At 36.1% G+C, this 27989-nt stretch overlaps 1 protein-coding gene and 1 long non-coding RNA gene across 4 annotated transcripts in view; both read left to right on the top strand.

The window, feature by feature from the left end:
- Positions 1 to 18005, top strand: part of LOC148407770 (uncharacterized) — a 70550-nt gene extending 52545 nt beyond the window's left edge. Inside the window, exon 3 of the long non-coding RNA XR_015868690.1 lies at positions 17705 to 18005. This is a non-coding gene — a long non-coding RNA (uncharacterized LOC148407770). The remainder of the gene's footprint in view (positions 1 to 17704) is intronic.
- A 4539-nt stretch (positions 18006 to 22544) lies between these two features.
- Positions 22545 to 27989, top strand: part of odad2 (outer dynein arm docking complex subunit 2) — a 49905-nt gene continuing 44460 nt past the window's right edge. For 2 of the 3 annotated variants that reach the window (XM_088402626.1, XM_088402629.1), the window contains exons 1-2: positions 22545 to 22633; positions 26818 to 27942. In XM_088402626.1, the coding sequence (XP_088258752.1) occupies positions 27929 to 27942 (14 nt within the window). In that variant the 5' untranslated portion in view covers positions 22545 to 22633; positions 26818 to 27928. Of the gene's footprint in view, positions 22634 to 23672; positions 27943 to 27989 lie in introns of all 3 variants that reach the window. The other variant, XM_088402627.1, reaches the window with a different exon arrangement.

The following is a 27989-nucleotide window of genomic DNA, read 5'->3' on the forward strand; positions in this document are numbered from 1 at the left end:
TTCAGAACTAGGCAAATGTTTGACGCTCATACTTCAAATTTATTGGACTTCACAGTCATAACGGCTGTAACTTCAATGTGGCCCATGATAAAAATGAGTTTGACAACACTGCTTTAGGTAATTAACTTATAAATGATTATTTTTTTTGTAATGATCTAAAGTAATTAAAGTGGAAGTGAAATATCTATGGAATTGCATGAGTTAATTAGACAAAGTAAATGATTACTGAAAAAATTAATTACAGAAAGTAATGAATTACTTTTGTACTTAATTACCCAAAGTATTGTATTACTTGAGTATTTAGTTGCCCCCTTTAGTACTAGCCATTTTATATCTTTCTTTGATCCAATGCTTTTCAGTTATATTTTGCCAAGTCCCCCCCCGCATGAAAGAGAACATTTTTCACGCTCCCCTGCTCAACGCGATGACTATAAATAAGATAATTATCAATAAAAAAATGTCTAAGTATACCTAAACTTGTTTCCTTTTTAACATTAACAAAAGAAAAAAGCAGCATAAATCCATTTTCAACAACTGCTAATTATTTCTTACAGCGTTTTTAAGGGTTACAGTTTAGTCTAAAACAGAAAAAATAACCTAGTGCATCAAAGTGCCTGAAACTAAAAAAAAAAACAAAAAAAAACCTCACATGACAAATAACAAAGCTTTATCCCCAGGTCATCTGCCCCTTGCCCATTAGGGGGGCCTGCCCCACTATTTGAGAAGCACTGATTTAATCAAACATTGAAAAACATAAATGAGTACTTGGTATTGAATGGGGACTCTTAAAAAAAAGTTACAAATAAAAAAATGTAAAAAAAATGCCTATGTAAATGAATAAGTCAATAAACTATTTTATTCATTTAAAATAAACACAGTTTACACTTTCCAGTGTTGAACGGATCAGACAAAAGTCAATTTTCTACACCTTTATATTCCCCTTATCCTCAGTGCCCCGAAAAACCACAGCCTCTCCTTTACCCATTGGCAACTGAGGCACAATTTCTGTATTCCAGCTGAGGTTTGAAATGAGAGAATGTTAAAAAAGTTTAAGAAAAAAAAAAAACAAAACTTGAGTTATAATAACATCTTCGCTAAGCAAGTACTCGCTGCATGGATTTTCAGCCTGTTGGATGTGGTTTTATGATTTAGAGTTGGCCCGTTCCTAGCAGTTTGAAACCCAAGATCCTACAGATGCTTTTGTAATGCTACTGAGCTTGCATTGGGAAATAAAGAAGGCAGTGGGATAGGATAAGCATTTGTTGTGCTCAGGTTTTTGGTAGTTATCTCAGTGATGCAATGTCTGTAACATCACTTGCCAAAAACGGGGTTGGAGTATGACTTGGAAGCGAGCAGATTTCGGTGCTCGGAGTTGTTTCTCGAGCCAGTTGATGAGAAGAAAGCACATCCTGAATGCATTCAAAAATGTGTCCCATGATGCCATCCAATCAGATTTATCCGGGGAGCATTGCTCGAGTTTCTGTCCAACATGTTAACAGAGCAATAATCGAGCGCATTTGAAAAATATGCTCCAGGAGATTGTATTTTCCCAATCATCCATCAGACTTTATAAACCAGAAAATCTGTACATCTGCTGTCAGATGGATGCCAAGATTATGTATGCAAAAAACATGATCGTAATAAAAGATGAGTTTTTTTCCCCCCCTTGCTAAAAAAAATAGTCCCCATGTTCCATCTGATGTTTATTTCACCGTGGATAAGACATTTAAGTACAATCAGAGCTGTCTAGCTTGATTGCTAAGTGCTTATACGATTCCATTTGAACCATAAAAAAAATCCCCGTTGTAGAGCACCATCTCTCTCTGCACATCAACTGTATGAGCAGTTGTAAAATGTTTCTTTGGAAAGTTTAAAACGTTCTAGAATGGTATCTAGTCCCAGTACATGACACCTTTTAGTATATTGAAAGGAAGATTTGAAAGGGGATAAATCTTCTTCTTGAGTTCACATATTTCTTATGGGGAAACACTTTTTAATCACCCCATTTTATTCTAAGGAACCACATGGCATTTTTTTTTATCATAAAAAATTGGAGTGATTTCCATGCCCATATAAACATTGCACAGTGCATTAATAATCATTTTATTAAAGAAGAAATATGTTATTGTTAGACTGCAAACTAGGATTTTTAAAATGCGTTAAAAATGCGTCAAAATTAAACAATTAATCAACAATTAATTGTAATCAACCCTTTTGGTCGTTTTAATTGAAATTAGGATTTTTGTTGGACCTTTTGTTGTACATTGATATAATGCACAAGTCAGATTTTTTTCCAATTTAATTTAAACCAAAATACCAAAAGAAACCAAAATAAACAAACTTAAAGGATCCATACACTCTATGGTATCGATACAATAACCATATCGAATTTAGTATTGATTCTATCAATACTTTGATCTGCGAAGCCATAATATTCTTGTTCATCTCTTTAAAATGGTGATGTCGAAGGTACACTTAAACCGTGCATTTTGCCTTCAAAAATTATTGAAATGTTGAAATGTTGGACGTGTGCATTCGAAAAGGTCAAGAAAGGTTTGCCTGTAAACTTTGGGTTCACTCAAGTGTAATAGCACTTCTTATGTGTCTTGTAAATTAAGCTAAATAGCACACGTGCACTTTTTAAACATATCCTCAGAAGAGTCAAGTCAACGAATGCAGCTGGTAAAATCTAATAAATTCTATTGTTTCAATAAGTGCCAAAGTCTGCACTATACCAGCTTTTTTAAAAAAACCAGAGTACAACTGAAATGACTTTGAAGATCATATTTCAAGGTGGCAGTATGATGTCAACCCTATAAGCAGTTTTCCCTTGTGTGGTAAACGTAATACGCCATGGGTGGGGGACTGCCGGTGCCAAAAGAAAAGATAAACTAAAGAATAAATGACATTGACAACATAAGCCCGGGCTTTACTCTCAGTGGAACATAGTTGCCCCAAATGATCAGTGTAATATTATATGCTGCTTAGCGGCATGGGCATTTACATTGACTTTTCTATCAACAATATTATACTGCTTCAGTGAATTTTTAGTGTTTCAGTAGCAACTTATTCACTCTGTTTCTCTTTATTCTATTCAGATACAATGCCTCATATTCACCTGGTAAATTCTACTTGATATCGCACAGAATTGACGTAAAATCGTTACGCTAATATGGTACTTTTTGGAATGAATTTCTTCTTGAAACAATGGCACTGAAATCATGCAGACCTCACACATTATTCTGTTTTCCATAGCATAATATACAATATGCTATAGACCGCCCTCCACCCTCTATACAGACACATGGCACATTACAAAAACGACTATGACTCAGATTTTAGCCCCAGGTGACTTAATGCGTTGACCAAAGCCCTCCAATGAGAAAAAAAAAAAAAAAATGCCAGGGAAGAGATTCATCAGTCCCATTGTGCGCGCTCATTTACTTCACCACATTCTTGATGCCCTTTAAGCTTTTGCAAATGTAATGGAAATGTTAACACTTAACACATTGGTGTCACAAAACACTTCATAGCGATTAATAACGTGCCAAAGTCTTAAAATTAGCTTTAGTGGTTTCTCATTCTGCATTTCTGGTTGGGTAATAACTCTTGCCAGAAAGTAGTGGAGCAATATTCTTACCCAGGTGCATCAGTTAAAAAAAAAAAAAAAAAAAGCTTTCTTACATCAATGCTGCAATTTCTTAGCTGAGAAAGCCCTCGATGTCCTAGATCAAGATAACACATAATCAAATATTAAAATCCCAATGCAGAGATTAATTTACTCCTTTTTTTTCTTTATATTTTCAAAAGTCAGTAAACTATTCTCCCAAAAAATGTTGACCTTTCCTCTTTTGTATTGACATAAAGCAATACCAAAATATATCGAAAAAGAAATCCGAAAGCTCATGTATACTATTATTTGTGGAAAAACAAAGACGATAGATATTTTGCTGGAAAATGCATTTCCCCGCAACAAATTTTAATGCTGTAGTAGTGCTTGCCCAGAATGTTAGCATGCAAAGTGTCTCCGTGTCAGATGAATTGCTGCCTTCCGCCAAACAAAGCAAATCAAAAACCCATTTTTATAGATTTCTTGTCTTGTCATTTAAAAGACACCGATGACTGTGGATGATATAAAATAGTCAATAAACAGCTGTAAGGATGATACATTCCATCATATTAAAATCAGCAGAGACAATTATGAGCACTTTCCCAGACATTTTATGACTGTCTGTCTGATAAATTTTCTCATTGTAAAAGCCTCACAAGTTACCTTGACTGATATATAAGATCGCTAATTGCATGTCTTACACACAAGCAGTCACATTGCCTCACACATACAGTACCAATGTTGCTGATTGCAAATGGCAGGCCGTTAGTTCATTTATATCCAGTTTATCAAATAAATAGACCTTCTCAAATTTCTGCATAAAGCATTCTACCAGTGACAAAAAGTATGCTAGTAGGCTACATGGACCTTGAGCCTGAAAATCAAGGATATTGAATAAATGACTTGCCCTAGTTGATTGCTTTGTTTCCATCATGGTAATGCGTTCACGGCAGCCAAAGATATAAAAAGCCAGTCTTGATGACTAAATATTGGAAGGAGGTTACAGTTGAATTAATAGTCACAACCCCGCCTTTGCTGTCATCTTTCTTCCTCGGTTTACTCTTCTGGGAATGTGATGGGAAATCCATCTGACTGACAGAAAATGTTCCTTCACAAGTTTTATTATTCTGTCACATACCAATTGGAGTATACTGTAAGTAGGGTTCTCACAAGGGATGCTCTGAGTTTTCGTCCACTAAAAATTTGCGACCGAATATGGTCGAAAAAAATGCATTTTCATCTTTTGAACAAAAGACAATTAAACCTGAAAAAATACACCCAGAAACTGATGTGATGACTCGAAAACCAGCAAGCATCAGGAGAAAGGAAGACATTTTGTTTGGTAGGCAAGCATTTCATCAAGAAATTAGCACCGCTGTGCTTCCACTTCTTTCCTGGAACTAAATTCTCTAACTAACCCCTCCAAAAAAAAAAAAAGTCCGAAACAAACACAACACAAATATTAAATAGACAACAATGCAAAAGGCATAGGAAGTTTTTATTTTGAAGTTGTCCTTCATAACAGTGTTAGCGGAGTGGCTAGCTTGAGTCCTTGCTACTCCCAATTTTAATACTGTCAGCACAGAACCACCGACCAACATCAACACACTGCCATTAAAGACATCATATTCAATCGCTGATTAAGCGTACTATCAGATTACTAATCAATTACACTTGGATTTTATGATATGACGGAAGTCTCCAGCGTTAGCGATAGCCAGTATAGAGGCCGTGCACATGGTGCATTCAAAAGCAGTCGGACATTTTAAATTCAAACAGAAAACAAGTCTGTCAATGCAGTAAAAGTTAATGACTGTAATTGTCTTAATAATATAAAATCTTACTTGTATCAAAAATAATAATAGGGTTGAAATTACTTTGATATTTTTGTAAATTACCGTATTTTCAGCACCAGATTATAAGGTGCACCCTCAATTAATGACATATTTTAAAACTTTTTCCACGTATAAGGCGCACGCGATTATAAGGTGCACCCTCAATTAATGACATTTTCAAACTTTTTTAATCACAATATAGTAATACTCAAAGTAGTAACAATAATAACTCAAATAATAAGTATAAACTCTCATCAGCATAATAACTCAATGTCAATACGACCAAGCTCGTTCAACTGTAAATACACAAAAGAAACAGGTGAAGCTTACTTTATCAGTTCATATCCCATCTACAAATCCCATTCTCAATATTGATCCATATATAAGGCGCACCTGATTATAAGGCGAACCATCAGCTTTTTAAAAAAAATAAGGCTTTTAGGTGCGCTTTATAGTGCAGAAAATACGGTAATTGATTATACAGTGTATGCTAGCAATTCTTTCATGGGTTTGATACGTATTAAACAAATTTTTTTCCACCAATATTCTTTAACCATTTAAAATGCTGAACTTCATTATTTTTGCTTTGGATATTTCCCATTTCTTTGTAAGTATTGGAAGTTTGAACGAGAAGCCGAGCGGTACACCAGTCACGTCAAAACCTTTCAGGTGGACGGCGGCCATTATTCATTGTATTATTGACTGTACATCTGCTCATTTTCTGCAATGACATTACAGTCATTGAAATGTTGACCTTGTCATGTCGTCTTGAGGAAAAATGACTTTTAGCAAAGCAGCATGTCTACTCTCACCAGAGTTCATTAGTGATAGATCAAGTAATGTCAAGTTGTGTTTGTGCTGGACCAGCTCGGCTTGTCTTTTGAGCAAGAGAGGAAAGTGTTGATCTTTGACCTGCAGTAGTTCAGTGTGACCATGCCATGAACGTTGACGTTCATTCATTTCCTGCACATGATGAGCAACTGCTGCAGATCCTATTCATCATTCAAACCATTTCTCTCTTTATTGTCGGCTCTTAGCTGTTTTTTTTTTCGTAAATGATTATGTGTGTTATACATTGCGGTCCTCGTAACTCTTAAGTCAGACTTGTAAAAGTTTTATAGTTTTGAAAAATATCCTAGGAGAGGGACCACAATTTCTCTTAGCTTTTATTTGCTATGGTGAAACCAGAATTGTATCTTTATATCAACACCCATTTAAAGGAGTTGTTCAGCTATGCAAGTCTTCTACAATAAATTAATACATTGTATCTGTCTGTTATAAAATCCATGAATTTTCACATATTCTTTTAGTCAAAATTTTTCACCAAGTTTACATTTAAATAATATTTGGGGGGAATGTTAAATCATTTGAGCTGAAATACAAAACTATTAAAACATCTTATAGCATTATATATGTATATACAGTATATATATATATATATATATATATATATATATATATAATATATATATATATAAAAGCAGATTCTAAGGGTGTCGCTTGCCCCTTTGACCCCACCCCCCCAACCATGCTCTGCCAGTGGCACCACCACCCGCATTAAAACTTTATTAGCTAACTTGATGGGTTTTTTTTAATGATATACACCGTTGTTGCATAATATTTCGAAATTAACTCTAACTACAATTGACTTACAGGCTATATTTTTATATGTATTTATTATTTATTATTATTTTTTAACGACTTCTCGTTCTTCTCGTGTTATGTTTGCTTCTGATGGTGCCAAATAAACACGTAAATGCGTGACACTTCTTGCTAGTGAGTTAAATCAATCAATAAATTCGGTCCTTCTCAGAAATCACTATAAGTGAGTTGCTCGTATTAACCCATTTTTTATAGTTGTCGAAATTTGGGTTGCAATAAATTTATCTGTTTCACAAATCTGAGTTTTAGGGTGCAGACCTTGTATGTTCTCCCAGTAGTTAAAAGATTTTTCGCTGGGTATCCTGGATAGTTGAAAGCTCTTGATTTTTCCTGTGTCACAAAGTAAGTATGAATAGTTGCTTTTTTGATATGTGCCCGATGATTGGCTGGTTATTGCAGTAGCTGGGTTGTACCCATTCTTTGATTCATGTCAACTAGAATAGGTCACCTCCAACTCAAATGAGCACAAATGCTCAAGGAGCATTTGTGTCATTTATTATTTAGGTCAATACCCATACACAGCAAAAATTACCACTCTGCATCTCTGAGTTTCAAAATTTTTGACAAAGAAACAAAATGTCCCCGTAGTTATTGTACCACTTCAGAAACGAGGATGATATTTGTCAGAAATGTGAGAAGCGCTGCAATATTGACGCCTGACCTTAAAATGCCATTCATTTCCAATTACTGAGCCTGTTTTTCCAAAAGGCCAGTTACAGTATATCTATAATATAATAACAATAAAAAGTTCCCAAATGGGACCTGCAATAGGGTGTTTAATATAGGCCAGATACGAGCTTGGCTCTCATTGAAAGGAGAGAGACTCAGAAACAGTCTCATCTCCTTCTGAATGTTTGCTGCCAGTGGACACATGGATGTCTTTAACACTTGTTGTTGTTTTAAATTAAGCCTAAAAGCATTACCCTTTTATTGAGTTTAGCGAACCCATACCAGCATTCTAAGAAACACGAGGAAAATGCCAATAAGTCCTTACGATTGGGGTTAACATTTTGATTCCTGTCCAAGCTTACTGTTCTTTTCCATGAACTGGGAATGACCATTATTTTGATAAACAGTCATTATATTCTGTACCACAGAACAGATGTCAAAGTTGGGCATGGTGCTTTTTGTTGGTCGGACTGTTTTGTATCTTTTTAAGGGGTGACATATTAAATATATCTTTTGACACCCTCATCTGGTGTCCTTGTGTTTTCGTTTCGTGTCTTTACTGGTGCAATTGGATTTATGTATGTTCTTTAGTTTGTGAACCGTTTTACAACTCGTTTCCCTGTGTGAACCAGCAGGGGTGACGACTGAAATGAAGTATAACACTTTTGGCCTGGCAAGTGATCAAGGGTTTATGTACTTATCTCACCTTTAACCTTTTTAGTACTCCTGAAACAGGCCATAAATGTGAGTTCACGCTTTGAACTGAACAAAACCACCAGCGGTGCCTTCTCCCGACTCCTCCACATGCTCCCAATTTCTATTTACCATAAATTTCGGACTTTGAGACCCTAATTTTCTCTCACGCTTTGAACCCTGTGGCTTATCTGCTTTTTTTCTTTTAAACAAGCCCCCAGGGGGACACAGTGGAAGACCTTATATAACTACTGATTTTGAATTTGAAATGCTATTTTACTCGCCACCAGGGGGCACACTCTACTTTAGATGCACCGGGTGTGTTACTGTTGTGTTGGTGCAGTATTCTAACAATTTGAGTGTGTTGGTGTTAAATTGAGAATATGTTGGTGCTGCACTTATTTCTAAACATGGAGGCACATGGTCCGGTGCTTACACATGACAATAATGCATTTTCTGTTATATTTGTTGGTGCGGTTTATAGTCCTAATAATACGGAACTAGCAAAGCTTTACTTTAGCCTCCCAATGAGAGCACTTAATCTGCTTGCTAAGGCATTGGCTAAAACACAAAAAACTATTTATTTTTATTACTGCAAGTACACAAAACATACAAGGGTTGGCATGGGCATGCAGGCACATTGCCCAGCATGGAGCCAGGCAGTGAGGGACTTAAGTAATCATTCCCCTCCAATCTTTGTCCATGCTCTCACTCTCTTCAGAAACCAGTAAGGCTAAGAGGAACCATGAACATTAGGGAGTTCATCTCATTTAATCTTCAAACATCATCTGACTGAGGAGCAGCGATATGTGAATTCCTACTAAAAGTTAGGCAGGAAACTTTTATACTAGTCTTAAATTTGTTTTTTCCCTACAGCTTTTGATTTGGACTGGTAGTTTTAAAGTCGAGTTCAGAGAGAGTTGTCGGTGTGATGGCGGTTTTTTTATTTATTTATTTATTTTTAAACGCTCCTACAGCAACAATGGTATGCATTGTTCATCAGAAGGAGCTTGCTTACTACAAAAGCAGCTCAAGTTTAGCTTACCACATTAATGCAAATTGTCCAGCGGGGACTGCAGCCACAGCTAATGATTACGAAATTGTAAAGCTTTTTGTCAAGTACAATTGTTGTATAGCAATATTTCGTATGTCACAAAAACACAATGTATATAAACAAATAAATAACACTTTTTTTTCTTTTGACAGTGACAATAAAATGAGATTAATTAGAGCAATCAGTTACCCCAGTTAACCCTAACCCTACCACTAAGAGTAATTTACAAGTAAAAAGTAATTTGCTAGACTTGGGTTATGTCCAATCCTTTGCAGTGTTTTTTTTGTTTGTTTTTCGTTTGATGGGGATGGGGTTGTCATTTGCCCTTGTTGTTTTTCTAGGCATTATTATTGAAGATTCAATAAATACATCGAAAGTCAATCCTTTTTTTATTAGACCTGTGATTGACTTTTTCAGGCATCCAATTACTCACCGTGATAAATAAATGAAATGTTGAACTATTTTCAAAGCATCAAACATTGGTTTGATGCTGGCAATTCTTGTGGATAGAAATGCCAATCAAACCAACGTTTTTTTTTTTTTTTTTTTTTTTCCCAACCCTGGTATGTGTGTGTGTGTTTGTGTGTTTGTGTGCATGTGTGTGGGGGGAACATTGTCCATTTTTTTTTTTTTAAAGGCCTGGGAATTGCCTTAATCATATAATCTATATAATCAGACAGCATATATAAATAAACACAGGTGATAGTAATGTATGTGTACTATGGATCATTTTTGTACACTCAAAAATAGAGACAAAACAGATGTTTATTGCAAAGGTTCAATCCATTGATATACCCATTGTCGTGTTTTAGGGCGACTTTGCTGACTAAATAACAATGATTATATTATTCCAAAACAGTATGAAATGATTCAAACCATGTGACCTTGATCATCAATGTGTAGTTTAGTTTCTTATCAAAGGATCCCTCTGTAGGTAAGCAGAGTTGCAGTGAAACCAGCTGTCGGACTAGTTCTGTTCTTGCAGCTACTGTTCAAACACAGGCTCCCTGCTGCTGCCTGTATGTGTGTCTGTGTAACTCTGTGTGAGTTGGTGCTGACAGGACTGGGCCTTGCATTGGTAACGGATCTCCAGACGTTGGCCCCAAGGTCTCCTGCCTCTGCTTCCTCTTCTCCTTCAGCACGCTTTCTGCATTTAGCCATACATGTGACATAATATATCTGGCCTGAATATATGTTGTAACAGTCAGGGGCATGATCGATGTCTTTAAAGGAATATCTTGCACATACAACACGAGAGAATACTGTTTGGGTGTTTTTTTTTACAAGCACAAACAGCATGTAAGGAAAGGGCATGTCAATCCAAATACTTTGTTTACATAGTTTTTGTGCACTCCCACTGTTTTTTGATCAATATTATGTTTGTGGATGAAATTAAGCAGCAAAATCCAGCTGCTGTCATTTGCAGTCTTTTTTCCTCTTTCTAATTGACTGCAAATGACATTACAGTGCCTCAGGTAACAATCAATCATGGCTCCGTTGTTTTCTGAGTTTGCAAGATGAGCTATGATTGGTTTAGTACTGAGTAACTTCGATGTCATGACAGCAAGCGGTAAAAGTGCATACCCCGGTGATGGATAAAAATGAGACAATTTTGTATTTTTGCATATGCATTATTAGTCAGAATTCAGTGTTTAGACTAGTGAGGGTATATAGAATGTAATGTTGTTTAGTAAAAAAAAAAGGGGTGGGGTGGACTTGAACTTTAAACTCATTCAAAAACATAAAAGTATGCCTTGGAAATTTTTCTAGACATTCAATAACAGGTATTTATTTATTTCGGTATTTTTAAGTGTTAGGCTAAAAGAAGGTCAAAATGACTGGTATTAAATGAATTAAGCACTAATGGGTAAAGTAACTGGTTACTTTATTGACTTAATTTATATAAATAAATACTAGCATGAACGATTACTTCAGGCAATCAAGTACAAAGGTAATAGATTATGTGCTAATCAATCACTTTAGGTAAATAATCGATTAATTTTAGTGCCTAAAGAAACCTATTTGAAATGATTCTTTGAACACTTTAGTACCTAAAGTTACAGATAATGTTTAATATTTTATCACCTAATTAAATAAATTACTAACTCTAAAGTATTTGATTACTTCTGATCCTTATTAACTAAAGAAACTTTAGAGCTTGATTCCCTAAAGTGATTTTTTGTTTCAGTACTTTAGTACCTGAAGTAACCACTTTGATAATTGATTACCTTAAGACAGCCTTTATTATGAAGTTGATTACCTAAAACAGTGGTTATCAAAGTTGGGACAGCAGGGGCCTGTGAATTAATTTGTGTTACTAATGAAAAAAAATATTATTACTGGTTGAATTGCTTGCTGTATTGAAGAGTCATGAATACGTTCATTATTTAATAGAAAATTAAATTAAATTGACACACACGCGCATATATATATATATATATATATATATATATATATTTTTTTTCTTTTCTATTAAATAATGAACATATTCATGACTCTTCAATACAGCAAGCAATTCAACCAGTTGAATATATTTTCCAAAATTTAATAATTTTGAAATATGTCAAAATGTATTTTATGTCAGCAATCATTTGCTAACGAGGCGATGAAGCCAGCAAAGCTGAACCAACATTTTATTATATAATGCTGTTTTTGACTAAGTAATTGGAAATTGAGAGTTTACTATTTTTATTTTCTAAACTTCTGTAACATTGAAAGGTAACAAATTTACTTGTTGTCAAATTAAATGTGTTGGTGAATAAAAAGAGCATTTATGCTTGTTTTTTGTTTTTTTTCCCACAAACATTTGCAAATGGGGTCCTTGGAAATTTTCCTTTCTAAAAGGGGTCCCTGATTCCAAAATGTTTGAAAACCTCCGACCTAAAATAATCAATTACTTCAGTACCGATTCAGTACCGGCTTCTTAAAAATAATCTAATAATGCGTTTTTTAGATTGAGTTAATGAACGGAGAGAATCCTGAAGTGTTGAGTGGCATAGTCTCAAAGGATAATAAGAGGCGAAGCAAAAGTAAAAGCTGTGTATTTCAGACATGGTGCGGTGCATTTGAAGACATGCGAGGATATTCAGGGTGTGTGACAGAGCTGTGATGTGGATTTTTGTTTTGTAAGAGACATCCTCAAATTACAAGGCAGAGAAGTGGACAATGAAAGATATTACGTTGTTTGTGTATATGGATCTTTGCATGCAACGGAAACAATTTGCTCCTTTAAAAAATAAAATCCATAAGGTATAAGACATTGAGTGAAAATAACTTTATCAATTTTCTTAAAGGAACCTCGGTCAAATTATAATCGCTACTCGAGGACAAATCTCCCGTGACATGCCTTGTAGGACATGAGTCTATGCCCTGTATAATAAGCAGGGCAGAACATTGTAAGAGTTATAAACAGACTTCTGTATTCCCTTAAATTATTTTCAAGCTGTATACCAACCAGAATCAAATGTTCTTACATGACCAATCATCGTAAAACTTTACCATGCTGTGCCAGTCACACTTAAAACTGTCTGTCCAAAACCCGTCATAAGCAGACCAGGCCTAACACAGCTTGAAATTCTTTCCACAATCTTTCTATGCCAGTAGCTTTGCTTTCAAAGTTTTCTTTCAAAAAGCATACATGGGGTTTACTTCATATTCATAAGTAATTAGTGTGAAAAAGAGAAGTTTGCTTGTGACCAGTTTGTTGTCGGGCAAAAATTCCAACAGATAGTCGAGATTTCGACATTCAGGGACTCTGCAGTCATAGTAGTACTGACAGGTGTTATTGATTGAAAGGCTAAATGTCCGAGATTATATAAAAACAAGCTGGGCCAAAATGTCTGTTTTTTCCATTTGCGAAGGAATACTATCTTCAGATCTGTCAGCGGTTAAAAAGTATAATCTTGAAGATTTGTAGGATTTTTCGAAATCATCTTAGCTGATGGATTTCTTTTGTCTGACAGGACACAAAGTGACTTCCAAAGAACATCAGTTCAAATGCTAATTTGGGGAAGATTATCGAGATGTTCCATGCAATCTTCTCAGCTCAACACTTACCTACATTTTCCATCTCACCTCTCAAGTACAGCGAATGCAAAGGGAATTAGTATGACACAAGAGCAAAATTGGCCCTAATGTGTGTGACAAAAATGAATTCTCATCACCATTTGCTTCAGCTCTTTTTTTATATTTGTTTGTTTGTTTGTTTTTATGTTTGGCATTTTCAGACTAACTCAGTCTCTCTAGCTCATGTATCTATGAATCTTTTATCTATCTACATCAGAAGTGAAAAGTTTTTTAGTATTTCACTTTTTGACCATTTTTCTTCCACTATCTCAGTCAAGCTTTCAATTTTTGTTTAGTGGATAAATACAGACTAGTATTTATTGTGTATTGACTATTTTGGCATGCATCCACTGCCTCGCACCACATTAGACTTAGCAGTAGTGAGATTTAGTGCTGGAGTGCTTGCCACATATTTATGTACATTACATGTTTGTTTTTTGGGAATCATTTGTGGGGTTGTGTAAGCCCAAATTTATTTTGCTGCCGTTTATAACTGTCAAATCATGTAAATACCACAAAATGCTTCTACGGTGATCCCTTTTCACTTCACGTTTGTTCAATTCATCTTCTAAGTGGTCTGTTTGGAGACTTTTCTATTTGCACAAAGTGAATTTTGTTTGCAGTTACATCAAAATCTTTTGCCGTATTGTGGATCATAAAGAAATTTACATTTTTTTTTTTTTTTTTGCCCAAAACCTGAAAATTATAAGAGAGGGATAAAAAGTTGGTTACATTTTTCTACACAAATGCAACAATAATGCAAAGTGAGCTAAATTCTGTATCACAATGATATTTGCCAACTTAATCTTACTAACTACATTTGAAAGTACTTGTCGGCTTAAATCAAAAACAAAGTATACCCTCTCATAATGGTACGGAAAGTTGACAATCATACCACATGGCATTATGGGAAAAATAATGTTTTTTACATTTAGCTTAAAATAATTTTGAATGTTTTTGCATATGTGTTTAAACATAGTTGCAAGCGCATTTAATCACATTTGAAGATATTTTAACATGTTTTGATCAAACATACATTTGAAAGGACATATCTGTTGAAAATATGTATTTTTATTGATAATTGAAATAATAGAACTGTATATAAACACATTGCTTGCACACTTACTGGCCCGCACACACACACGCATAAATACACACACTCTCTCTCACACACACACATAGATACTGTATAAACAATTCCTTATAGACTATTACTGTGAAACTTGTAACCGCCTTCTTTGTGAAGAAAGCCCGAGAACACTGGAAGACCTTGGTGCTCTCTCCCTCTTTTGCAAAAGATTGTTTTATCGCAATACCTCGAGATGATTGAAAAAGCTTACTTACCTGAAATAAACTTGGTGCCAAATCAAGACGCTCTGTTATGCTTTAAAACATATGGCTTTGACACCAAACACAGAATGAACCGAAACACTATCTGCACCCCATGTCTATCGTATGCGGGTGATAAGGTCACCCCTTAACACACCTTACTCCCAGCCCAGCGGCCATCCAGATGAAACTAATTAACTGTTGTTCGCTGCTGCTGTGATGTGACAGCTAGGGGGAGAAGGTTGCTGGTCCTTGATGGTTTTCCCAGCCTCACAGGCCCACCCCATGCCTGTTGCCTTGCAGCCGCCGGCTCTGAAGGCGAGAGTTAGGTCTGTTACGCAGCGGGGATGACATGACACCTGATGGGACACCACATCATGTGATGGGTAAGAGAAAAGGAAAACTCAGACAGATGCTCTCATAACAAATGATAGCAGCACAGGAACAGACAAGGGAGTGGCGACTATGATCTAATCAATCATCATATTACTCATGAAATAACTAACCAATTTCCATAGCATTTTCTTGTTATTCTATAATTGACCATTCTTGAAAAAATTTAGGAGGCAAAATTTTGTCATCTAGAAATCTAGCTTCTGAAATTGCACATCCGCAGAAAGTAGGCAGATGAACTTTCTTTTTGGTTTAAAAAAGAAGCTGATGTTAGGCGAGTTGTTTTAGACATACCTGTATTTGATTGAAGCCAAGCTGTATTTCCCTAAAAAAAAAAGACGTCTGCTTTTATGATAAAGGCTGTGAACAGTAGTCTCATTGTTTGAAAGACATGCTGTTGCTCCAGCAGGATTGTTTGAGCAGGAGATGTTTTAGTCAATTTTTTACAAATACCTGAAATAGTGATTGAGTGTTGTTATAGCACAGTGTTGTTGTAGCATAGTGGTTACAACGATTTGATTTAACTTTTTTTTTAATTAACCCTATAATAAATTATACTAAGCATAGCCTATCAGATGTCAGCAGTCCAGTTTCCAAATCTTATTTCATAACAGCATTGCAACTTAAATGACAGCCTTATTATTAATTAACAATGCATAGATCCACAGTAGAATCTTTATCTTTGGTCAGAAGAATAATTTAATGCATGATAAATGCCATCTTCTTGGCCAATTATAATGATTCTGATCATTTATTTATTTTAACTGTACACGTTTTATTAGCTTTTGTATTAGACGTTAATTGACAGCAATTACACTCCAACATTTACACTAGCATATAATTTATGTCCGCATTTATGTAAGACACAAATAGAACAAAAACATGGTTATTATTTACTGTATGAGTCCGTGGCCAGCAATGAAAGTCCTGCCGACTTTTTGTCCGTATGACAAAACTATTGTCCCACAGCGGAACAGTTTCCTTCACGGACTAACAAACCGCCTTCCATTCCCTGTCATCTTTTAGTCTCACCCCATCATCCTGTCATTCTTTAAAAACCCCTGCTGTTCAGGTTTTGGTTTGAATATGGATTGTTTTATGCCTCAGAATTTCTATTTGGGTATTTATGAATAAAAGCAGGGAACATAGATAGTAAAAAAAAAAAATCTTTATTCCACATGTTTAACCAACAATATAATCACCAGATGCTGACATCTATCAATCACATATTAAACCTTAAATGTATAGTTTTTCATACATGTTAAATTTGTCTTTATTGTCTCTAAAGCAACGTCTTTTTCAAGTACCATATTTTGCGGACTATAAGGCGCGCTGGACTAAAATCCACAGGTCATAACATCAGATCTTTACGCGAAAAGATGTTTATAATTTTTTTTTTTGTGATTTAATGTTTTTGTAATTGTCTGCCAACAGCAACTTCCTCTCTTTAACATACGGAACATGCCTACATGTTCAGTCCTACCATGTTTATAGAAAATGGATGGATGGATGGATATCTGTTATTTAAATAGCAGTTCAAAATCAATACTTTAATAGCATCTTTTTGTGTCTCTCTTTGTTTGATTTTTTTTGTGAACATAACACATTCATATACAATCATAAATACATAAAGTCACATATACTTTGCACTGTATATAAAATTTACACATCACAAATTCAGCCACATTTTTACTCATTATCTTATTACATTTAGACATAAATATGTTTTTAATAATATAGTTTCACTCTTTTTGAGCACAGCCATTGATTCACATCTTTTCAGTTCTATTTGATAGTTGTCCCATAAATTGACACCTCGAACAGATACACATTTTCGCTTGCTGGTGGCTAGCAAAGAAAAAAAAATCAAACCAAAAATAATAAAAACACACACACACACACACACAGATAAACCGCACTGGACTATAAGCCACAGGGCTCAAAACATGAGGCAATGCCAGCAGCCAGACACATCTGTGCGGCACACTTTGTAAATTCATATCACATTTTAAATGTTTTCAAAATGTCTCCTGATTGTGTCTTGCACATGTTGAAGTAAAATGTTCAAATGTCATGTTTCTTAACGCGTTGCCCTTGAGTGCCACTCAAGTTGCACTTTACTGAGTTTGAATTTTCGAGGAACCCCACTAGGTCCATCATTCAGCTGCTCCACAGAGGCTCAGTCTAAAATGCACGTTTAGGTAAACAGAGCTGACACCGTTCATCTTGTAAATGGCAGTGCTGGAAAGAAGTACAGTAAATTCCTGTCTCGCTTCTTGCATCTGGGCCATCTGCATTCAATTTCAACTACAGTATATCACAAAGATTTTGCTTCTCAATTAAATACTGTAAGTTGTGTTATGGTTGATCCACATTTTTTTTTTTTTTTTGTAGAATCCTTGAATCAATACAAGATGCAAAGAGCAGTCCTACAGACTCCTGAATTGTCCACCAGGGTCTTCAGCGGGCCCCTGTTTGATGAAGTTCCAAACCCCCCAACCCCCCGCTCGTCAGTTCACCAACTCGGCTTGTCTAACCTTCACATTTCCCCTTTCCACAGTGATAACTTTGATGGCTATGTGGATTGTGGAAAGGAGGTAAAATTGGTGAACTCAGTGAGGAGGAAGTTGCAGAGAAGGTCAGGAAAAGGTAAAAACATTCACTCAGGCTGCAGAAAGAAACCATTTATCAGCCTTTTTCCTAGACACTGGAATCAAGATTCAAACCCACTTTTCAGAACTTTAAGGTAGATACGCTAGTCATTAGGCTTTTTTGTTGTCCATATGAAATATTTGATCCAATTTCATTGTTTTACTGTGAGCCCCTCTCGATCTTCAAAAGTCTCTTCAGTATCCACATCCTCACTCCGAATACTCATTCCTGTGGCTGTTAGGAAATTCCAATATGCACCATTTGAGGTAAGTTTGAGGTACCACTATGGAGACCAGATTTTCAAAATTAAAAACTGTAATGAGAAGCTAGGTGATGAACTATGCAATTAATTCTTATTAAGGATTATTTATCAGATATTTAGTCAATCTGATTGTTGTCTTAATGCTAAATGCTATTGATCCAACTTGAGCTAACATGCAGCTGTTTTGATTAGTCAAATAAATGATGAAATGTTTCCTCATTCCCTCTGCAATGTGCTCACAGACTAGTCATTGCTGTTTGCTGCACTGAATAAGTATTTCTAATGATCTATGAGATGTGCTACTGTGTGAGTTGAAATTGAATGCATCTCCAGTTAAGTGTGTGAGCAAGTATTTGCTTTTTTTTTGCTTTTCCACAAAGCTATCGATGAGTGTGAGCATTGTTTGAAATGATCAAACTCTTATTTGTGAACCTCAAACTCATTTGGGAGAACATATCTGACTGTCTCATTCTGGGAACAAAGAAAGCTCAACATGCTATGGTCTGACTTAATTTCCCATGATTTGTTGACACGTAAGCAGGAAGTTCTAGTTCCGGTATGAAGTAACCATAGAAGTTAACACTTTAATTTTATTTTTATTTCATTTTGCGCAGGGAGTGTCCAGTCCCAGCTGCTCATTTTGTGGGCCACCGTCCATAAGTAGCCTACAGCATACAGTATACTAACAATGACATTGGCTACTAATAAATTTGTTCTATGTATTTGTAGGGATTTTCTAAAGATAAAGAGATTAAATTTAACCATAAAAAACAAAATTAGTAAGATTACTCTTCATAACACTGACGATAATGAGAGTGATTTTTTCCACTTTAATCTCTGTTAAACTACACATTGCGAAAATATCACATGAATAATTGTCAAATAATTGCTTTCAAATGGTAATCATATGACAAAATACTCTTGCATTGGTTCTTAGTAGAGAAATGGGATATGGCTGATGTTCAGGATCAGTGTGAATAATTTCTAGTACATTATATTGTATGGTCTATGTCCTCTAGAAAATATAGTAAAATTCTAAATTATTTTCCTTGTGAAAAGCTTTTCAGTTAGCATATTTTCAAAGAAAAACACATTTAGTACAAATTGGAATCGATTGATTGACTTTGAGGTCATTGATAAATTAAAAAATAAAAATCAAGGTGGTCCTGGAATCCTTTGATTTGTTTATATATGGCTCTTGGAAAAACTATGGACATCTCTGGTTCATCATCATACAAATCCCTATACAACTGTGTGATTGATATACACATCGCCCAAAAAATTGGGTTGCTGCATTATAAAATAAATAAAAAGAGAGAGAAAGAAAACGGGTAGTTGGGACGAGACGTATAATTGTGACAAAACAATGGTGCAGGCCTAATCTGACACAAGGGGAACTGTCCTGATTAAAATGGGATTTATAGTACAGCTGTATCTCATGGATACTACCTCGGTGACTAGTTAACTAGTTTTATTCATTTACAGTTCTTGACCTTATCCATCTATGAACTTTTTTTTTCCATTTACTCTATCCAAATGTTTGTCTTGTAACTGAATTACTCTGCAAGGAATTGATGTTGCCCGGCTACGTGTTACTAATGAGCAGCGCCTGACAAGCTTCATCCGAGGTGATGACACTGTCTTTTGTCATGCCATCAATTTGCTCCTTTCGAGAACTCCTAAGGTTGACTAAGCGATGAGTGCATTACCTCAGCTCAACAGAAGCAGAAATTTGCTGATTAAATTTCCTCGACATGGAGGCAGAAAGTCCAAGAACTACCCTGGAGAAGAACATGCTACAAAAATGTTGATACATTTGGAAATCTTACTATAGTCCTATAAAGGTTCGCACACTGCTGTGATAAAGTTGAGGTAACAAATCTCCTTGTTTCTCGTCAACATTCTGTCTGTAACTTCGAATATGCATCCTTCCGTGTGAGTGGAGCTCAGCAATGGCTTCTCCAGCTCAGACATGGATACTAACGTTCATCAAATCAAAGAGTGCAGTCTGACTATTTCACTTTCATTCCAAATACTCCAATAGTCCAACATAATGCCGTCTGTATTTGGAGATTTATGTTAAGTAAAGCTAAACCTTAGTTGCAGATGCTTCAGTTTTAGGTTACCTATATTGTAGCACAGTCTCATGAATCACACTTTTTGGGCATTTCAGAGTATTTATGTTTCAATGTTATTGAACCATTTGAACCAATATCTTTAGGTTGTGATGAGGGATATCAGCAATGTTGAAGCACAAATGTGGAGGAGAAAGGGCGTGTTAGGTTCTGATAAGGCGACATTGATCATGGCCTTCCAATTAAAACGCATGCTATGAGTCATTAAAATTATAAAATTATGGTGCTTTTACAGGCATTTCTACAATGTGTATCGAGTAATATACTACTGTGGTTATGGGGGTGGGGGGGTGGGGGGGGGCAGAAACGAGACATACTGCGAGGGAATGTACCTGTGTGTGTAGACGCAAATGCTCAAACTAATCTTTGTAACAAATGATTTGAAGTTTCAATGCTTTGTTTTTACTTTATTTTTTTGACACAGCTGAAAATTAATTTGTCTAACAGCCCTAAACGTCATCCTCACTATCTGACACGCCAAATAGCTCCTCCAATTTAATCACGGAAGTCCTCGTCTTCCTGAGTTGAATGTTCTCCTCCTACTTCCCAACATATGTCTGCTTAAGTCAAGCCGTCTTTTCCTTTTCATGATACGTCAAAGTCCGCCGAAAAAATAATTCACGCAGCCTTGTTGTTGACGAGGAGACAATTAGGCAGAGCTTGGCGAAAGTGCATTTTGCGATGTTCTTTTACAAACACTCTAAAATAGATACTGCATTTATTTAGAGGTATATAAAACGATTGTCAGTCTCGTACATGACATATTACTTATTTCACATTCTAATTAATGATATTCAAACACAACTGTGGAAAAAATTGGTCTGTTTTGAGTTATGCGGCTTTAAGTCAACCCCTTAATATGGGGGTTGAAAATGAGAAATAAGGTATAATAGTTTGTACATTTGGCCGTCCGTTTTTAAATTATGTTTCTGTCCTACATTGCTACTATTTTAATGCATTGGCATTTTTTTTAACAAGAAAAGAAAATTTTATCAAAACACTATATTTTTTTCTGACGATAGGGCATTCTGTTATAAGGTGCCAATACAGCAAATGAGTCAAACCTTATTCAACTTCAATTTGACATCCATAAACAAGCTGTTCCAGATTATAAGGTACACTGTTATTTTCGGGAAACAAAGGATTTATAGATGCCCGTGACAGTAGGTTATGTTACATTTTCTTCAAAGCAGGATCTGATTAAAGTGAAAATCTACACATCACAGTTTTTTCTTATATGCGGAAAATAAAACTTAGTTCATAGTTAAGGTCACAATTTCTGCTATTGGGCAGTTCAATCATGAAAATGTAGCTCCTATTTCCTGTTTCTCACAGCTCTGCAATTGTATATTTAGATCAGCATTCCGTTGTTTTTGCCATTTTCTTCCCTTTGGTTCAACCCTTCCTGCAGCATTTGGTTGCCATGTGCTTATTGATTTCTCAAGGTATCTTGACAAAGGTCTGCATTTTTGCCGTACTCATTATTGTTTTACCGTAGGAGCCACCTTGATATGCAAGTATAATTGTTTTACCATCCCCAGGTAAAGACTTTCATCATATAGTGCACTGCTGACAGAGCAAGAGCTTCCATGAAGTCATTTTTGAAGGTCTTTGTGGGCATGTTACCTTGAGCTTATTGCTCCATTAGTTGCCATATGGAATGGGAGGAGGAACTTCACTGGTTTTTACCCAGAGCATCTGTTTATGGTGATTTGTGTACAGATGCCGAAATAACTAAATGGAGCATAAAGCTCTATTTTCTTAAATTATGCCACACCTTAGTTTCTGATATTATTTTATTTTTTTGCCTCTGTCAAAGCCATTTTAATTTATATGAGCACTCTCAACCGTCATTATTAAATGTGCAGTTATCTAGAGGTCGGAAACTTAGTCCTTGGGGTTTCAAATCAGTGTTCACCGCAGACGATAGAAAAATGTCTCGTTTCATTGGTTTTGAAAAGCTCTCACTATGATTGGTTTCCATCAGGGCTTCCATTGGAACATCTTTGCGCAACTTCAAATCCAACACATGCGAATGTAAGTAGCAAAACATTGTTTCTCCATCATTGAGCCATACGCCATACAAATGGAATGTAGTTGTATGTCCAGCAGGGCTATGAGAGTCCAGCAGCAGTGTACCTGCTGACCCAATGGCTAATGACAGTAAGTGGATTACAAGAAGGCCCAGGTCACCAGTCGTGAATATTTAGTCCACTAAAGTTACCTCGATGCGGCTGCAGCTACACCACAGGGAATAAAGTGCTGGACCTCAAGGTAATTGAGTTGCCAATTTATTTGCGGAGAGTCATAGAAGATGATGGCGGCCAAGAAGAAATGACTATGATTCAATTATTTTTAATTTACAGCCGCAGAGCCAAGTGCACCAGCTAATATCAGCTTTTCTGGACAATGTCAAACATGTGAATAGCTACACCAGGACCTCCATGTATTCCAAATATAAAATAGTACACCATGATCCTTTTTTTGCTCAAATTTATTGTATTTACCTTAATGGAAGTAAGGTCACTTTTACAAGCTCATAATTAGCTATATCATATATCCTACATATCAATAAATTACTTCACTCTTCTGTGGACTTAAAGCGCCTCTGGGGTCATACGATTAAGAGTTCACCAAAATATATTGAAAACAATATAAGACTCTGATTTGCTGAGGTCTTGTAAATCTCTGTGAGCCCAAACTCAAACATTTAACCACATGTTTGCTTTGTTTTGTGTGTATTTTTACTTATATTTTAACCATTGTGAACCTGTCTTTGCACTATGGAAAAAAAAAAAAGATCATGACCATAGAACTGAACTGGGACAATGTCATAGGCCTTGTTATGTGGCATAAAAGTGTAAGGTTTACTGTTGTTTATTTATTTTTAGGGCTCAAAATAAATCGAAATGAAAAATGTTAAAAGGGTTGTATAACGGTTAGATTTGGAAGTGATTATTTATACTTTCACTTATACTTTCCAATGGGGAAGAAGTTGTTTTGAAATATGAAAAAATCCGAGGTTGACATGTATCCCGGAATGAATTCTGGTTGACCATAAATGTTCCATAAATATGAGTATGTGAAGTATTGAAGGACTTTGAGGGTTTTTAATCAGACACAAATGACAGCTCCCTCCTTTCATTAATTGAATTATGAATAATAACCTCTGTTAAAAGTGCATTGGTACCCTAAGTTCAATAATGCAGTCAGATGAAGCCCTTGAGAAATATAGTGTTTATCTTAAGAGACTTTATACATGTAGGTGTCACTTTATTTTTGGCATGTTCTGGGAAACATCTTGACACGTCAGGTGGAGGAGCTCCTGGAAAATCAGGATCAACGCCATGGAGGGGCTGACAGAGGCTGGAACCTGACCATGACAGTGGCAGATGTATCCTTTAGACCTGGCCTCCCAAAGACCTGTCCCATGAACTTACATACCCCACAAACCATGTTTTGACACGCTGTCACTCTTTTTTTTTTTTTTTAAATATAGTAGTGGTGGGGTGTGTCTAGATATGAGGAGCGCAAGGTGGCTACAGATGTGTAAACCTGCTGTGGTTGTTTATGTTTCTAATCAAGCACTAGTTGAGCCATGATAGAAAGCATTTCCCACCTGGGCCGTGTGATGAGAACCTATGTGATTTATGGGATAGAACAAAACAAACAAAATCAAGAGGGAAAAGATCCTGTTAGGGCCTTATGACATATGAGGTTGATGATCGAGAAGCGACTTTCTTTTGCGACCCTCTACAAGGTGGTGCAATTCAGAAAACTAAAGGTCACATTAAGGATGGCGGTACAATGTCCTGCTTAGATAGAGGACAGATCTGTGAAAATGTCCGCACAACACATTAAACTGTCAATGTGGCTGTGACTCACAAGAAAGAAACCATGTGGCAGGATCCAAGACAAACAAACTGTAAAGTGGTTCACCTTTGCCAACTAATAACAGTTAGCTTAACACCCAAGGGTGATGACTTTGGAATATCTGAAGTGTTTTTGAGGAAATGCAGTACAAGGTCATGAAAAACTGGTGGCTAATTGGTATGCATCTGACAAGCCATGTGCCAGGAAAGGAGAGCTGTGGCGAGTTAGTCAAAATGGTCAAACGTGAGTTCTCCCAATCGTTGAAAGACTGTGGCTGTTACAGTATGCTAGCAGGTGTTGATTTTGATTTGAGCTCCAGACAAAAGATCCTAATGAGTGATGAGCCACTGGGGCTACTTCAGAGCCGGACCAAAGCCAAGAGAGAGGAGGATAATCTCCAAACTGGATCCATATGAGGAGAGGCAAATGCCCACAGGTCCAAAGTCTGTGTGTCTGTCTGGCACAGTGTCAACTCTGTAGTCCTCCAGGGAGGAACCCGCCTAGAATTCGAACCAAAACCCTCTGTCTGCGCAACGGGTCTCACACGCAGGCTGCAGACAGACTGATTAGTCTGCCGGGTTTTATAATTAGACTACATTGTTAGCCTTGGAACAGCACAGACGTTGCTCTGCCTAGTTGAGAAAAGCCTGTTGAGAAGCACATTTCTCAAATTCATACATGTCAAGGATGGATATTATTTTACAGTTGTCATTCTCCTTTGGGATTGCTACTGTTTGGTCTTTTGGGGTGTTTTTTTTTTTTTTTTTTTTGTCTTTTGTCCCAGCCTTGTCAACACCATTTTCTAAAATTTGTTTTAGCATTTCATCCATACACTTGATGCACAGAAAATGTAATTTTTGGAAAGAGATATAAGAGTGAATAACACAAGAAAGGTACAGAAAATGCTGACATCTCGATACGTGTATGTACCTTGAGGAACTGTAATGTAGATTTGCCGTATTTTCCGCACTATAAGGTGCACCTGAATATAAGGCGTACACTCAATTAATGACATATTTTAAAACATTTTCCATATATAAGGCGCACCGGGTTATAAGGCGCACCCTCAATTAATGACATATTTTAAAACTTTTTCAAACACAATATAGTAATATTCAAAGTAATAATAATAACTGTAGCATAATAAATTAATGTCAATATGACCAACCTTGTTCAACTGTAAACACGCAAAAGAAACAGGTAAAGCTTACTTTATCAGTTCATTCCCCATCTACGGATCCCAATCTCAATATTGATCCATATATAAGGCGCACCTGATTATAAGGCGCACCATCAGCTTTTTCAAAAAATTAAGGCTTTTAGGTGTGCCTTATAGTGCGGAAAATACAGTAATTGTTTTGATCGGTTAATGTTCATGAGATACAAGATTTTAGGACAATCACCATATTTTTTTGGACAGTAAAGCCTCTATCCTACTGAGGGGCAAACAATAGTGAATGTTGGTGAACGTAGCAACATTTATCCTTTCTATGTTTCTTCAAGGTCACAAATGTTCATCAAGTGGTCGCCACACATTCTCCCGTACTGCTCGTCGTAAATAAATTTTGGCAACAGTCTGGCAATGTCTGTCAATTTTTTGGCATTGATTGTTAAAGTTTGTGACTTAGGACGAACCCTGTTGTGTTCAAAAGAGGCACATGTAAAATCCTTAAATTTTCGCAGAAATTGACAATGCACTTTAGTGCACTCTTAGCTATGGATTTCAGTTTTTTGATTTGTCATCTTTCTTTCAAATTCCACCCTATTTACTTTCACCTTGTAGTCCCAAAAATGTTGATGATTTACAGCTATCTACAACTGATTAGCAAAAATATTTTAAATAGGGGTGAAAATAGAAATTACGTTGAATAGAGTCGGATTTATATGCTGTACTGGTTAGTTTTACTTAATTTGCAGTAATGCGCATCATTATACAATGCACTTTATCACATAATGTCTCCAATAAATGAAATTTTCAAAATAGACCGGTCCACTGAGACAATAATTTATAATGCGGTTTGTAGTCCAAAAAATACGATACTGTAAATCATTGTGCATTTCTTCCAGGAATTGCTTTCTACAGGTATATTATTACCTAAAATGGCTTCATAATTTTAGATTATTTCACCTAGATTAAAAAGAATATATCAAACTGGATTAAAAATATCAATGTATTCTGACAGTCCCAAATTCGCAGTATTTTTTGTTGATATCCAAGCTCTTGCTTGCATAGAGTTCAAAATTGTTCTCCTTTAATTTACTCAGTTCGTGACTTGAGGACAGACTAATAATGTATGCAAACAATGAGCAATACTTTCTTACGATTGTATTTTCATTTCTATACCAAGAGGAAAGGATAGGATAATTTGCTCTCATTTAAACAGAATTGATTGATGGTAAAAATAAAGAAAAATGAGTCTGGTCATACAATTACTGGTACGATTCATTTGTGCATAGTTTTCGATTTAGACGAAAATAAATGCTTGACTGACCATTGTAATCTTAAAATAAATGTGGGTAAGCTTTTTTTGTTTTTTTTAATGATATTTCTGCGCTCACCTATTACATCTCTGTGTGCCTTTCAGGAGGATATGTAATCATTTCCAAGAAGTGGTGTTCCACCCTTGGTTCTCTTGTTTTATCGGAATGGCAGCACAGATGTTGGCGCGGCACCAACATAAAGTTTTCAAGCAGCACCTCCTCAAATGACGGGACCAACACCAACCTCCTCCTGAATCTGCTACCACTCTGTCATACCTTCTCCACTTTTTCCATTATTTTCCACTCTTCATCTTACTCCATTTTATTCACCCATGTGTTTGTTCACTTTCAGGTCAATTCCTAAAGCACTGTTCTCCATTCTGTCCCTTTGTCTTGCTTTGCCCACTCCTTTCTCACCCCAACCTCTTCTTTATCCCCCGGCAATGGGAGAGAGGGACAAAAAGCTCCTAATGTCTTCCCAGAGAGAGGTTAAAATGCAAAAGTCACATTTTGTTAGCGATCTCTGCGTTTAACCCAGTGAGGCAGTGCCAAATGTGGAAAGTCTCTCAGACCCCAAAAAATAATTACACTGTTGGAGGTGAAGCAAGGGAGACAGATGAGCAAAGGGGTAAAGGAAGGAGGAAAGCCAAATAGGGAAAAGATGTATTTTTTTAAAGGCGCTAAATGTTTGAAAAAGTAGAACCAGCTGTTATCTTGGGGCGAGGAGGAGTGGGAGCTGAGGCTACGTAATACATCTAACAGACTGAATCACACTTGCTCAAAAGTGTTAAAGAAGCCTTATCTGTGAGATAAATGTGTTTCTCACATAGGTCAGACAAAAGACATTAGGAAAAAATAGACATATAAAAAAGAAAAACTGCATGATGATGTCAAACTGCCTTATTGTTAAACATAATGCCTTTGCATTTTTAGCATAACCTAAAAATTTTAATTACATCATGCTTTTTATGAAAAAATCGAACATCTCAACAGTTTGCCTCGATGCAAAAATGCAACTGAAACAAATGATTTCATGTCATACATTCAGATGTTCGCATTGGTTTTCCTTGATGGCTCCATAGTCATAAATCTCATCTGTCCTCTATATTTGACAGGCATCCATCCACTCCAAAGAAAGCGCTGGCAGTAAATGATTGTAATTTGAAATACATACACTACGCTGTATTTGAAAGCCACAATTGCCGGTTCATACGCATGAAGAGCCTCAAGTGAGTTTATTCTTACAAAAAAAAAGAATACAAATATAGCAATATCA

Source organism: Hippichthys cyanospilos, chromosome 19 (genome assembly GCF_059441005.1).
Source record: "Hippichthys cyanospilos isolate Australia breed blue-spotted pipefish chromosome 19, RoL_Hcya_1.0, whole genome shotgun sequence".
Lineage (NCBI taxonomy): Eukaryota > Metazoa > Chordata > Actinopteri > Syngnathiformes > Syngnathidae > Hippichthys > Hippichthys cyanospilos.